The sequence below is a fragment of the Cydia splendana genome, chromosome 15, assembly GCF_910591565.1.
Source record: "Cydia splendana chromosome 15, ilCydSple1.2, whole genome shotgun sequence".
Classification (NCBI taxonomy): Eukaryota; Metazoa; Arthropoda; class Insecta; order Lepidoptera; family Tortricidae; genus Cydia; species Cydia splendana.
The window spans coordinates 283,871-298,383 of NC_085974.1; the positions used below are offsets into that span (position 1 = coordinate 283,871).

Genomic DNA, 14,513 nt, shown 5'->3' on the forward strand with positions numbered 1-14,513 from the left:
TCATCCTTTATGTTTGTTATCAGTCCAGGTAGCCGTTTAGCCACGATTCATTGTCATATCATGTTATTGAAATTAAGGAAAGGTGAAACGGCACGAAATATTGTTTTAAAGTGGGCTTTTATGACACGGCCGTCAAACGTGCTATTTTCGTTATTTAGGCTCTCGGCGTCAATATTTCACCTATTTGAGTAGGTAAGTACTTAGTTAAATTAGAGTTTTCTGCGATTAGGTTTTTAACATTTTATTTGTTTTTTTCTGGTAAGTATTTTCTGTTTCAAAGTAATTTTATTGAAATCGGTTTAGTCGCGGTAAAGCGTCAGACAGATAATTTGGCATTTGTACACAATTTAATACATTACATTCGAAAACTCATTTACCTTCGTATTCTCGCACAGTAAAATATAAGTTTAAACTAGTTATTGTCAATATGATGTGAATAATAACATTGATAATAATATTAACATTCAGTTGTTAAACGTGTTGGGGAAGGCAGAACAACCCAAACCCAAGCTTAATTCAAATATATTACACTGCAAAAATAAAGAGTCACTACAATCACCTACAATGCACTATAAAAGTTATTACGTACCGACTATTTCATTTGGCGGCCAGCTACGCCGCTAGCGAAACGAACACCAAACTGCTTTAAACTGAATGGCGTAAGCAATAGAGCTCAAATTCCATTAATATCAGTGTCTATACTGTCTATGTGTTATCTCAAAACACCGTGCAACCTGCTCGTGTAGTAGTAAGCTGTGAACACGTGCTAGGGTGCGTGAGCCAGTAGCGTTAGCAAACTCAGCGCACATAAATAAAATATGGTGGCCCAAAAATACGTTGAATTTTTTTTCTTAGGCATATTATTGATAATTTTAACAAACGTTTGTGTATCAAAGCTAAAGGACAATATTTTGAATATAATACATTTTGTTTTAATAAAAACTCTCTCTTTTTGTCAACGTATTTTTGGGCCACAAAACAACATGTATAAGTTATTTTACTCAATTTTTTTCGTCTTGTGTTGATGTAATATTTAATCATCTATTTCCAGCTTTTTGATGAAGAGAAACAAAATGTTAGATTCAAAATTTGAAAATATTCTTTATTCAAATTCAAGTAGGCATCATTGAAAAGTCTTACAAACACATGTGGGTCGGGCGAACACAAACAGCTCAAAATACTAATAAAACTTATATTTTTTAATCAAAACACAGAAATTACACCGTCACATTATTGCGTACGAAATCAGTCTCTTCGAATGTCCGGTTACAATTCAAATTCTGCCCACGGCGTTTTGCCATCCCTTTCACACACACTGACACTCGGCATTATACTCTCTCATTCACACATCGTTCATTCAACAGTTCGTTCTATCAGTCTATCTCTCATTCACTTCTTACGTTTCTATCCGCGCATCCTACATACATATAATGTTAAGCTAGTTATCAGAGAAATTATAAGATGTCTTTAAATAGATTGAATTGTTATACAAATGTTAAATTTAATAATACATTTTGACTTGTGTAATATATAAAGTATTAGTATTAGTTTATTTTTCGTGAGATTCCATTATTAAACTATTTAAACCAATTTTAATAAGACCTAGACTCAACGGCGGTTGCTCATTTTTTTCGGCTCCTTTTGGCCGCAGCCTGTAAATTAGGTACAAAGGGATTAAGGAGGAATGTGGTTAATGAAAGATGAGATTAATTCGAGTATGTACTTAATTATTTAATTACTCATCCACAAAAGTTGACTCGTCACAATCACTCGCTTCACTAGCGTCACCTTCAGATTCAGTAGGTTCAGATGCTGTTTCTCCCTCACTTTCGTCCTGCAAATTGGCTAGGTATACAAATCCAGTGTCAAAGTACTCCAAATATTCATTTTCTTTCTTAATTACTGTGTCGCAGGTATTGCGCCATGTTTCACGAGTTATGTTTTCAACACCATGGCGAATGATTTTTTCCGTGTAAGCTACATCATGGTCGACGGTAACGATATCGTTTTTAACGGTGTCCCATATGTTCAATATGGCGTTGAGCTCAGGGTGGTGTGGAGGCAGGCGCAGTACTTCGAATCCCTTATTCTTGATGTAGTTATCGATTTTGTATGTAGTAAAAGCTCTTTTGTTCTGTCTTATTATGTCGTATAACTCAATTTGGCGTAAGTTTGCCTCGAAAGGTATGTTCTTGGACGACAACCATGCCTCCATTTCAGATTTATTTGCATGCATAGTCGGCAGAGTCTCCACGAAAATGTTATCGAATGATGTGTTGTCTAACACTACCACAGAACGATCCGGTAAATTTGGTAGCAATTTTTCATCCAGCCATTTTTGGTAAAAATCAAAGTTCTTCTTTGAATAATCATCTCCGCTAAGTGTAAGTGCTTGGTAAAGTAAACAGGCGTTCTCAATGAAGCCATCTGAAGTTCCAGCGTGTGCTAAAATATACCTAGCTACGTGTGGGGCTCGTGAGCCACATTTAACATTTTTCGTCGTGACGTAACTTTCGTCAGTATAAACAATAGGCCGACCTTGGGAGCGGTATTCAGTAATTTTTTTCAAATATTGTAATCTGCACATTTGGACGTCATGTCGCTCAATCAAAACTTTTCGACCAGTGTCTGACTTAGTCCACGTGTAGCCCAGTTTCAATAATAACTTACGAATCGTTGCTGGGCATGCATCGTGACCGATTTGTTCATTTAAGGTCTGTCTCACTTTTTTTACTGTCGGTATTTGTTTAAGTTTGACATAAGAATTACGTATTGAGCTTCGTATGGTATAAGCTAGGCGATCGTTAATATCTACTTTACCGGCTCTTTTTTGTTTGTTTTTGTGTGGTGATGGAAATTTAGCAGATCCACTGGGAAGGTTTCTTTCTTCTTGCAATATTTTCTGTACTGTTCTTTGACTTGTGCCCGTTGCTTCCGCGGTGCGCTTGGATATGTTGCGCAAATGTGATAAATCACAATGTGGTTCTTTATAAAGTTCCGTGAACTTATATTCGTCTTTAAGAAAGTGGAAAACTTTAGCAATGATAGCACGGCCCTGTAATAAACAACAAAGCACATGTTATTATAAACACATTTCTTCTACATGCTAATAATTGCGTAGGTATATTTAAATTAACACCAATTAAGAAACCAAATATTCAACAACAAATCATTTCGCGTTATCGCGCCACGTGAGTAAACTAACAAACATTTAAAACGAAAAAATGCCTCACCTCAGCGGGAACCACTTTTCTCCGTTTTGTCTCACTTGCCATGCTGACGGTACTTATACACTGACGCGAATAATCCAACACTCGACACTTGCATCCCCACCGGCGTTACAGCCGATACTGAATGCCCGACACCCGTGGGGCCCTGGCCCTGTGCGTACGCCAAACGCCAACATACACAATTAACTTTTGTGTTCGTTGAATACGAGTGCGTTCACTCACACAGACACCAGCAGCCCGTTTCCTTGAAACAAAATATCCATACACAACTACACACGTAACGTTACCGCCGGCCGCTACATTTCAAAAAGAGCCTTATCGCTCCGAATTAAAAGTCATTTTGATTACTCTCACTTTTTTTTTAAATCGATCGCTTACACGCGTCGTCATTATTTTGCGGTTCGCAAACCCCAGCTAAGCAAACTTGAGTCGTATTCGTCTAGCATAAGGTTGTGATTACTAAACATAGGTTGTACCTATTATAACTTGGTAGATGCAAAGCGTGGATCGGGCGATCGGTAATTGGGTTCCGTGGATGGCGGTAATTATGACCCTGATTAGGGACCCGTAAAAAGGTTCGTGGAGATAAATCACGCGCCTTCGACCTCCATTTTTACCGGAAATTGGATCTTTGCATAATATTATCCACTTCGCACACTTAGGTTGGGTGTACCATCTGTAACGTATTTCAGACCCAATATGGAATAACTAACTTTATTAAAGTTTTCTTGAAACAGCATGGGTACGGTGACAGATGTTATCTACATACATACAATTTATAACCTTGATGATTTTTAGCTTTTAAGAATTTTACTATTGTATGTAGGTATGTACCTATATTAAATTCGATGGGCCTTAGTTGCCTGATAATAAATTATATTTAATTTAATTTAAAACTCAAAATCTAGCAAAATTGTCCTGAGATGACGGGTGCCATCGTACCCATGCTGTTTGAATAATACTATGATATACAGTGTGGAAAGATAAGTCGGGCCCTGGAGGGAAACTACCTTAAATCCTTAAGCCGGCTCATTTTACTTAAATGAGATATTCCTTTATTTTTTAAAAGAAACAAAACTGCATGTAAAGATTTTTCTTTTTTTCTTCAATTTGGCTTGTCTAAAAAAAATATGAGTACTAAATATTAGATTTTATGGATATTTTATACGACAGACGAGTATAAGACCTAATGTTTCTTGGAGAAATGTTATCATTAACATTAACTGTATCGACTAGTAGAATCAAATTGCGAGTGTTTATTTTTTGGAATTTTTAGTCGGTTTGAGTCCCGGGCGAGGCAAGCGAGAGGGCCTACGTCACAATAACATTGCCACTTTATTTCAACATAACATGTTACATGGGTACATTATAGCTATGGTTAATAAGTTAAAATATTTCTTTATAATTTTATAATTTTCATTTATAATGTATTTTATCTTAAATTTTACAATAACACGTCATTTTTAATTATTCGTTAGCAATATCTTCCGATTCACGAAAGAAATTTCAGACGTTCGGGTAATTCTGTTTACATTACTGGCAACACAGGATAGCGCTGTCACATTTGACAATTCAGATCTAGATAACTTCATGCCCTGACCGTCATCCTTGTCGAACGCGTGTTAATTGTTATTACCTTCTCGCTCAGTGTCAGCAGTCGCAGTGTTTTCCAAACTTTTCACGTCGTAAGCTTGGTAATTAATGTGTAACTGTGAATTAGTTTTTTAAACGTTTGTCTTGTATAGATAAATAAAGTTTAATTTAATACATTAGATTTGTTTTATTTTACTATGTTTCTACAGGAGTAACTTAAAATTAATGCCGTTAAAATAATTTTCACCGTTGGTTAAAATTCTCCCACATTTTAAAGTTTGAGAACCTGTAAACAGCATGATGACGTAGGCCCGTGTCAGTTAGGTCATACGCGAATCTCGGAATAGAGTACCAGGCGGAGTATATTATTATACCATGAATGCAGTTTTGTTTCTTTTTTAAAATAAAGGAATGCCTCCTTTAAGTAAAATGAGCCAGCTTAAGGATTTAAGGTAGTTTCCCTCCAGGGCCCGACTTATCTTTCCACACTGTATATTATAGTCACTGTGATAATTGTGAGGGGGCAGGTAGAGGAGCCTCACGGGGATGATGGGAATGAAAAGGCAGGATCCAGAGCGATGAGGGGTATTTATTATTTAAATAAAAAGGCACCTGTAACAAACCAGGTTACGTGTTAACAGATAGGTATGTATAAAAACACTTTCGTAATTCAGAAGGTTAGAAATCAAATAACTTACAATATGTGCCTTGGTGATGATGTAGATATATATCTGGAAGGTGTGCAGGGCCACAAAACGAGCACTATACTGAACTGCACGCACTTATGAATTATTACGTTTACTAATAAAAATCACACTTAAACGGTCGTGTTTAGAAACTTGGGAAGTACAGTCTGTTAGATTAAATGATGTTGATCGATCAGAGTATGTGATCGAACTGAAAATAAAAATCATTGAATGGAATTTGGAATAGGATTTGAATTTCAAAAGGGAATTTAGAATTTGTATGGTGCCAGAAATAGTATGAAGGTCGATAGTGTAACGCTTCGTTACACGCACCGTTACAATAATCATATTCCTTAGACGTACAATATAATAAAACGCTCACTTATAAATAATAATAATAAATAAATAAATATTATAGGACATTCTTACACAGATTGACCAAGTCCCCCAGTAAGCTCAAGAAGGCTTGTGTTGAGGGTACTCAGACAACGATATATATATAATATATAAATACTTAAATACATAGAAAACAACCATGACTCAGGAACAAATATCTGTGTCATCCACAGAACACCCGACTAGAAACCTAATATTGGCCATTTTGTTCGCGACGCAAATCACCAAACTGTGAGGCGCGGGAGGGGTGCTCCCGGCGTTGCGATTGGTCGTGGCGCGCTGACACGTGTAAGCGTAGGGATGGGACATGTTCATTACTTGCAGTGGTACTGGTACCAATGGTACCGTAATCTGTTGTGGTAAAATAATTGTTATCAATAAAGTCCACAGATTAATTACTTCAGAATATTCATACAATATAATCATTCATTAGGTACTTTAAAAATGTATCTAAAAATGTTACTTTGCATATTATTAATGAGCTAAGATTGTAAACATAAGAAAAACTGTAACGATTTCGATGAAATTTGCTATATGGGGGTTTACGGAGGCGAGGCGTTTTAACTCTAGGAAAACGCGCATTTTAGATTTTTATGTTTGCTGTGCAAAGCTCGGTCTCTCAGATATTCAGTTTTTATTAACACTGTTTTCTACAGTAGTACCGTTGAGGCACCACGTCACTGACACAAAGGCAAAAGCCGCTATACACCAATGCATGCATGCTAATGAAAAATACTGTATTATTTTCCTAGTCTAATTCATACTAAACAACCATGCATAATCTATTTAAAGCATCTAAGTACCTACGTTTACGAATAAACCGACGCGACAATTTTGTATATGATCCCAGCACATCTGTAAAATTAGTTTGGTTACGGCAATAACATAAACAAATATAAAATAATATAAATGTGTAATAAATTTCACATTTCGTCGAAGTCCATTTCAGTTCATCATCAGGTCCATCTCGTGACCCAAGACCTTACTGCTCACCTAGAGGATTCTAACAAACCCACACAACATGTGTCTATCACAAACCATCACCGAGTTCCCTTGCACTTCTTCAAAGTTCATCATCAGGTCCATCTCGTGACCTAACTGCTCACCTGGCTTCTTAAAAAAAAATTACATCATTAATTTATTATTAATAAATCAATCATGAATTTCAAAAATACTCTTTGGTGGCAAACGCAGCCTATGGAAACTATACTACTAACTAATGGCGCTTGCAACTAGGAGAATGTCACATGGGCGTTGCTCTGAAAACCTGCTAAAATATGATCATTTTCTTATTTTGATGCTACCTCAATAATGGTACTACTAACTAAAAACTAAACTACACACTACATATACCCACTAAGATAAACTACCAACTACCTAATTAAAACTATAGATTTTACAGATCAATTTTATTTATTCTCAATTAAAAATGAAAGAGAATCACAATTATCTTTTACATTTCTTAAAATGGTACAATATGGTTCGAGCGAAAGCACGAATTTACCGCAATTGACAAAACCATCACCGTCACATCACTAGTTGTTGACGTGAAAGGGATAGCACATTGCATTTTCAAGTTGACGGAAAAGGACGGGCCACTTCACTGCCGCTCAGTACAACCACATTGACCAGTATAAAATGAACCCCGCGGACAAGAAATAATTTTCAACAAAATAGTGATTTTGACTTACCTGTGGAATGTTATTCCATCTGTTTTATAACTGGAAGTCTTAGATGACTTGCCACACCATTTCACACTGCAAAATCCCATGATTTGAATAAATTGCGATTTATTTTCGTAAACACGCGCACACTGTTAACAGGTCGTGAATTTGGACGCAACTGATCGGAGCGGCGCGCGTGAAATATTTTATAAGCGCTATTGCTCGCACGAGTGGAGGCCGCGAGTCGTCCTATAAGCTATGTCTATAGGGGTTGGTCTGTGGTGTCATCACACAAATAAATGCCCTTACTGGGATTCGAACCCAGGACCATCGGCTTCACAGGCAGGGTCACTACCCACTAGGCCAGACCGGTCGTCAACTTATACAAGAAAATCTCGAGCAAAAAGCCAACAATAGGATTTTAAATAATCTCATAAGTAGGGCATGCAGTACCGGCCCCGGTACCAAGAATTTCATTTCCCGGTTCTGGGCATGGCCGGAACCGGGATTCCCGGTTCTTCCCGGTTCTCAAGGCATCTATTGATTACTTTTAAGAAATTGTTTGTGTTAGCGTACAATCTTTATGAATGACTTTTTTTTCATATAAATAATTGCATAAGAATTAATAAATGACTTATTTTATTAAAAAAAAAAACACTTAATTGGCGTTCCAACCTATTTTAAGAAATTAACCGGCACACTTTGCCTCCGCCTGGGCCGAGCCACAACACGGCCGTAGCGTAGTCGATGCACTCAGCGCTATGACGGCACGGCCTGCCTGCACGAATGCCTACGTTACTAGGTTAGTTTGTCGGGTTATTTGGGTCCCCAGTTTCATAGCACCATTATTAAATGTTATTTAATGTCCCGAGCTAAAGTACTAAAACATTAATACTATTGAATTGGGAATAAATAGTCATATGATGAGAACCGGGAAGTACCGGTACCGCGTCTTCAGTACCGGTTCTTTTGACACTATAAAATTCCCGGGAATTCCCGGGAATATGAGAACCGGGAATTCCCGGGAGCATGCCCTACTCATAAGTAAGTCTCCGTGGAATTAGTGCGAGTACCTAGTTACCTACTTGAACCCCACAAGTTCATTGCAGAAATGTGGCGCAGTAGCACTACCAACCGGGCCGGGGCCAGGCCGGAGCTGCCGGCGCTTCGTTTTCTATGGAAAGTACCACGTGGTCACAGATCAGCTGTCATAGAAAATGACATGTCGGACGCCTCGGCCCGGGCAGGCGGGCACGGCTGTCTAGCGTGAGTCATCCTTTATGCAGGAGTGGCATTTCGATTGTATATATCTGTTCTTGATTGGATGTTAATTTAACATTACTTTTAATGTGACTTTGCTTGTTATAATAACCGTATGTACAATGTACCTAGTGCATAATTATGTGCCGTAATAAATATGTGGCGCGTTTAGATTGAAATATGTAGCTTGTTTTACATTACAAGGGGTCCAAGTTGATGTTTAATACTAACGAGCTAGTGTGTTGAAAATGCCCTGTAACACTTGCAAAAATTAAATAAAGTTTGATTGAGTCGATTTCTATCTAGATCTAAATAAAACATTATCATTTTGACATTTCCTTATTCATTTTCTTTACGAGGGAGGAATCATTGTAAATTTATATATTTCAATTAACAACACCACTTATCTAAATAAAGCAAAACAATCGGTCTTTTAAATAAATTCCTTTATATAGGAGTTTATCCTTACAATTTCATTGGAAACTCATAATCCTTAAAACAATTCACCTTAAAAGAAAGGGAGATACCATAATAGCATGGGGTGGGAAACATGGCAGAGTCAGATGCCTCGGGCGAGTCGGGCGAGGCAAGTCGGTAATGAGGCGAGGCACCTACAGCCTCCTACAGGGTACAAGGGCAGTACTCCTTTTATGGTTGGAGTATGCTTATTCATAATATTCATAAACGGCATATTAGCTATTGGAAAACCAGTTGAAATATATATTTTTTTGCGCGAGAATATTATAAGCAAATAAATGAAATAAATAATATACGTGAGTACGTAATGTTCATGTCAGAATTCATGTTATTTCAGAATATCGTTTTAAAATAAGACTGTAACTTCGATTGTATGGCGGCGCCTAGGCTTGTGAGACTCTTAAAAATACTTCTTTAGGAAAGCTAGGTACATCCTTGTACTCGTAGGTTCAGGGGACCATCCGCGAACCACGTTCGACGTGTTGCCTCTCTGTCGCACTTGTAAAGTACCTATACATACGTAAGTGTGACAGGGAGGCAACACGTCGAACCTGGTTTGCGGTCCCAGTATTAGCTAGTTAAAATATTTCTCAGGACCAAATCACGACGAATGAACTTATAATGCCTAGCTAGACTATGGGTACTTCATGATTTAGTTGAACAACTCACTGGCTTATGTTACTTTTTTTGAACTACTGTCTGCATTCTACGTACTGTGCCTCACAGAAACTGACGGACCGAGTCAATTAATAAACTGTTTCCCAACAAAGGGAAACAAGCCCCAAGTTATTGTAGGGCTCCGAGTCAGGCCCTTGCTTGTATCGACAATGTTCATTTGATAACTTTTGATGGCCTGATGACAACGTATTTTGTCGTTTGATTGGTTATTTTCTTTAGCAGTGAGATTTTTCTTGATGAATCGGTAAATGAAACGAAATAAAATACAGGGTGGCTAAAAAACAACTGCATTACCGTTGCCAGGGAGGTTTTGGGATTATACTGAGCAACTTTTACTATGGGACCAACCCCTAAAACACGAAAAAAAAAATTTGAATGTTTTATACATTTTGGCTGGTCCATTTTCTATTGCAGGGATTTTTTCGCGATTTCGGGGTGAGTTCCATAATACCGTTTTCTTTGTTTTATTTTATCACTCCTACTACATAACAGATCAAAATTTATAGGTCAAACATTTCTGGATTTATTGTGCAAAGATTCAACTATGGATAAACGTAGGTACATCCTTATTATAATGTGGTTATTGATATCTGAAGAGTCATTGGCCTATGCACTGTTCTTTACACTTTTTTACAAATAAAGTACAGTACCTAGTCTATTCTATTCCATCTTTGGTCCAAACCAACAGTGAAATTAGGCCTTTAGTAGGTACCTATGTCTTGTCGTAATTAGTGCGGTTTCCCCACAATGTGCTCCTTCGAAGAGCTAGTCAATATCAAAGGATAATTTGGACATACGAGTAAGTTTCAAGAATTTAATTGGTTCAAAGCTAGGATTGTATACGTATAACCCACAACCTCGTTTCAGATAATCAGTTGCAAATTGTTTGAACACAATTGATTGGTGTTGACTAAGTAACCCTCAGCGCGCATCTTGGTGATAGTTGTTTGGCGATTTGTATACCTTATTGCAACGAGATAAGATTCACTATTTGTCAGTTATAATATAAGTCCCAGTCGACAAAGGGTGCTATTCAAGATGCTTACCAAACACGACGCGTTGACCACAAGTCTGAGGACATCCAAAACTAGTGCCGTAGACTAGGGATTTGTAAATACCTGAACGTATTAAGCATCCACGTCATTAAAGGATGACTCACGCTAGACCGGGCCGGGGCAAGGTCGGAGCTTCCGGTGCTACGTTTTCTATGGAAAGCACCACGTTATCACCGATCAGCCGTCATAGAAAATGACATGTCGGACGACTCGGCTCGAGCCCGGCCCGGTCTAGCGTGAGTCATCCTTAAATCCGTTCAAAAACCAACTTCTTTGGTTGATTCATGTAATCCGACGTTTTAAACCATAGCCATTAGGTGCGGCACGGCCCTCGAGATCACGCTGTTGGAAGGTTTCAGAATTTGACTCCCCCTCGCTCGTTAGCTTCACAAATGGGAACGTGTACACTCAAGAGGAATACAACTCGGCGCTGATTAATTTTCTTTGTTGCGAGTTGTTTTCAATTTAGTTCTCCAGGCACGAGCTACAACCATTCCGTAGTATATATGGTATTCTAGTAAAGTAGTTAAATGCTTAAAATTTACCTATCACTCAATTATAAAATATGGTTCCAGCAATGAAATTTAGCATTCAACTTCCAAAGTTCGAGGAGGGCTTAGGAAGCGTCAAACGTCTACTTAGTTTCAAGTTTGTGGCCTTAATACATATTCTATTTCCTAAATAGAACGGTCAAAGTCACAGCAATGACTGAACTTTTACTTTACTTGAACTCAGTAAACTCTGTCAATGTGAATGAAGTTTATACAGCACTAGCGATCCGCCCCGGCTTCGCACGGGTTTCACAAAACCTTAACAAATTATACACATAAACATTACTCAAGAATCACTCTATTAATAGGTGAAAACCGCATGAAAATCCGTTCAGTAGTTTTTGAGTTTATCGCGAACATACATACTCACAGACAGACGCGGCGGGGTAGATGTTTTATAAGGTGTAGTGGGGCCATTTTATTTAAAGTTGTCCCCTACACTTTTTTTAAATTTGTGATATTTTATGTTATTTCTACTCAGAATCACGAGCTGTTTCTATCCTAATAGGAGAAAATAGTGTCCCAAAATTTCCATACAATTTTCGATCTTTCCATTCCGTGACCGCCATACATTTTTTTTAAGTGTAGGGGACAACTTTAAATAAAATGGCCCAGTGTTGATTGCGAGATTTTAACCGATGCTAACCTTTGGGAACAGAACCTAAAGTCTGTATCTTTAGGTACCGTAAAATGGGTACAAAACTGACATTCAAACCTCGATAGCATTTTATTTTTACATATGCAAACTGAATGGTGTATATAATAAGCGTACCGGACGTTTGTATTTTAGTTTTTATTTTATTTTGGGTAGTTCCATTTCATAACTTTGACGATAAACAGGAAATCGCACCTCACCCCGTAGTCCCTCGTATTTGGGTTGAATTGGGTTTTCATACAAAGGTGATTTTGGAAGATTGTTGGATCGATTTTTTTTTGTTATGAGCATTACTATAGCTCCATTTTAAATTGGAATACATTATTTTTGTAGCAGTAGCCTTAAAATCCCATCTCATCCCCCTTTCATCCCTTCTCTCCCCATTCATAACCCAACTCTCCCCGCGAACCCTACTCACCCCATTTTACGGTATTTAAATAAAAGTAAGTAAACAAAATCTACCCCCAAATGGCTCCTTAAGCCAGTTGAGGGTAGATGAAACATAACATGATCAAATAACGTAGGTTAAAGTCAGGTCGTTCAGTGACAGATCCAGGCGCTTTTGTATTTGGTTGGTTAATCAATAAATGTTATAACTACCCGAAAATGTACAAATTGTTTCTTTACTTTTATTTAAATACCTAAAGATACAGAGTATATATCTTCGTGAGACTGGGATCCAATTTTTATTAATACATTAAAATTCGCTGCTTTCATCACAAACTGAGCTTCCAAAGGGAAAACCAACATCAACGGATCTCGCGTCAGCCCATCAAAACTTATCAAATTAACCTCGTCGATAGAAGGAAGGGTCTGAACCCTGCTATAACAAAACTTTAGCTTCGTTTCCCTTTCTTATGAAATTAGTAAGAGTTAATTGACGTTCACACGTCACAAAAATTGTTGATTGATTGATGAAAGACTTTTACGAGTTCTGCCAAAGTTGGTACCTAATACTTCTTACAGAATATATACGTAGAGGACGATTCGAAATTTATATTGTTGTTATGAAACGGTTATGAATATGATCTGTCAGCTGGTGGTCAGCTGTTAAGAATTACATTTTGTCAATTACCTAGTCGTGGACTTTAAGGCTGCGTTTCCAACAGATATGTGCGAGGATGCGTAACGAGGGATCTGTTTGTTAAGAACCAATAGACAGGGCTGCGCTGAGGATAGGTAAATGAAGTGTTTCTATTGGTTCTTAACAAACACATCACTCGCTACGCATCCTCACACATCTCTGGTGGAAACGCAGCCTAACTGTCGAGCTATTTAGTGCCTACGTTTAGATAAAAAAATCTAGGACCATGTTGGAAAATTGTAGATTTGTAGAAGACATGTTTAAGTCAGTATTTATACATACCTATATGTGTTGGCTGCTGAATGAATGTATATTTTAATATTTCTTTGCTGTTCCAAATGAGCTGGAACCCGGAAGCTTCGTAAAGCATGAGCCAAGCCTCATTTTCGTGTCGGGCCCTTCCGAGGGAAATGGCGCGCGAGGAACATTCTCGGCGCTTACTCTACAATTACGCCTAATGCCCGCCATTACTAACATTTTCTGGAGATCCTTAGGTAAATACACAAAGAATAGATTTCAGAACAAGCTTTATCATCAGGTCCTCTCGGGAGCCTAAAGTTAATAACTGGCTCAAACACTCGTTTTTAAGAAAACGATTGCCATTTGATCTTATTTTAACTCAGAGGAGAAACTAACCCTTATCGGGATAAGTCTGGTTTCCTCACGATGTTTTCCTTCACCAAAAATCGATTGGTAATTGGTAAGTAAAATATTATCATCTAATATTTCGATAGTATATAAGTTCCAAGAAACTCATTAGTATTAGTAGAGGATTTGATTCAGGCCAAGCTTTTATCACCAATTGTGATTGCTTTTCTTTTTGTCCAAAATACAGTGTCTCAAGACGGATGCTCTTCGTCGACGGGTATCATATATCTAGGTCTATGATCATCAAGGCAGCAGTGGATGTTTTCTCAGTTCTGATGCTAATTAAATGCTTGTAAATATGAATCTACAATAAAGATATATGGATTTTTTTTAAATAGAAATAGATTTGCCAACATTAAGCTTTTAGTTGGCTTTATAGATAGATACATACACATTCGTACACTCGAAAAACACTTCAGCTTTAGCAGTGGCCAACACCGCCGATATTTAGAATTAACACCATCAAACACAATCCTATCATTTCAACAACTTTGTCGACCGACGGAACCCTCCAAAACAAAATATCACCATATAAT

The 14,513-nt window shown here is 37.7% G+C and overlaps 1 protein-coding gene and 1 long non-coding RNA gene across 2 annotated transcripts in view; one reads left to right on the top strand and one right to left on the bottom strand.

Moving 5' to 3' along the window:
* The window catches only part of LOC134797457 (uncharacterized), a 98,294-nt gene that overhangs the window by 52,330 nt on the left and 31,451 nt on the right, over positions 1–14,513 (top strand). The window lies entirely within an intron of this gene.
* Positions 1,726–3,332, bottom strand: LOC134797424 (uncharacterized). The gene is made up of 2 exons (XM_063769652.1): positions 3,234–3,332; positions 1,726–3,055 (listed from the first exon to the last, which is right to left on the bottom strand). The coding sequence occupies exons 1-2, from the start codon at positions 3,273–3,275 to the stop codon at positions 1,736–1,738; spliced, it is 1,362 nt and encodes a 453-aa protein (XP_063625722.1). The 5' UTR covers positions 3,276–3,332; the 3' UTR covers positions 1,726–1,735.

What these genes read in the sequence shown, in the direction of transcription:
- LOC134797424 (XM_063769652.1), bottom strand. Translation starts at nt 3,275, where the DNA reads ATGGCAAGTGAGACAAAACGGAGAAAAGTGGTTCCCGCTGAG. An exon ending in GAAAAGTGGTTCCCGCTGAG is followed by an intron (nt 3,056 to 3,233) that starts GTGAGGCATTTT and finishes TGTTTATTACAG; the next exon opens with GGCCGTGCTATCATTGCTAA.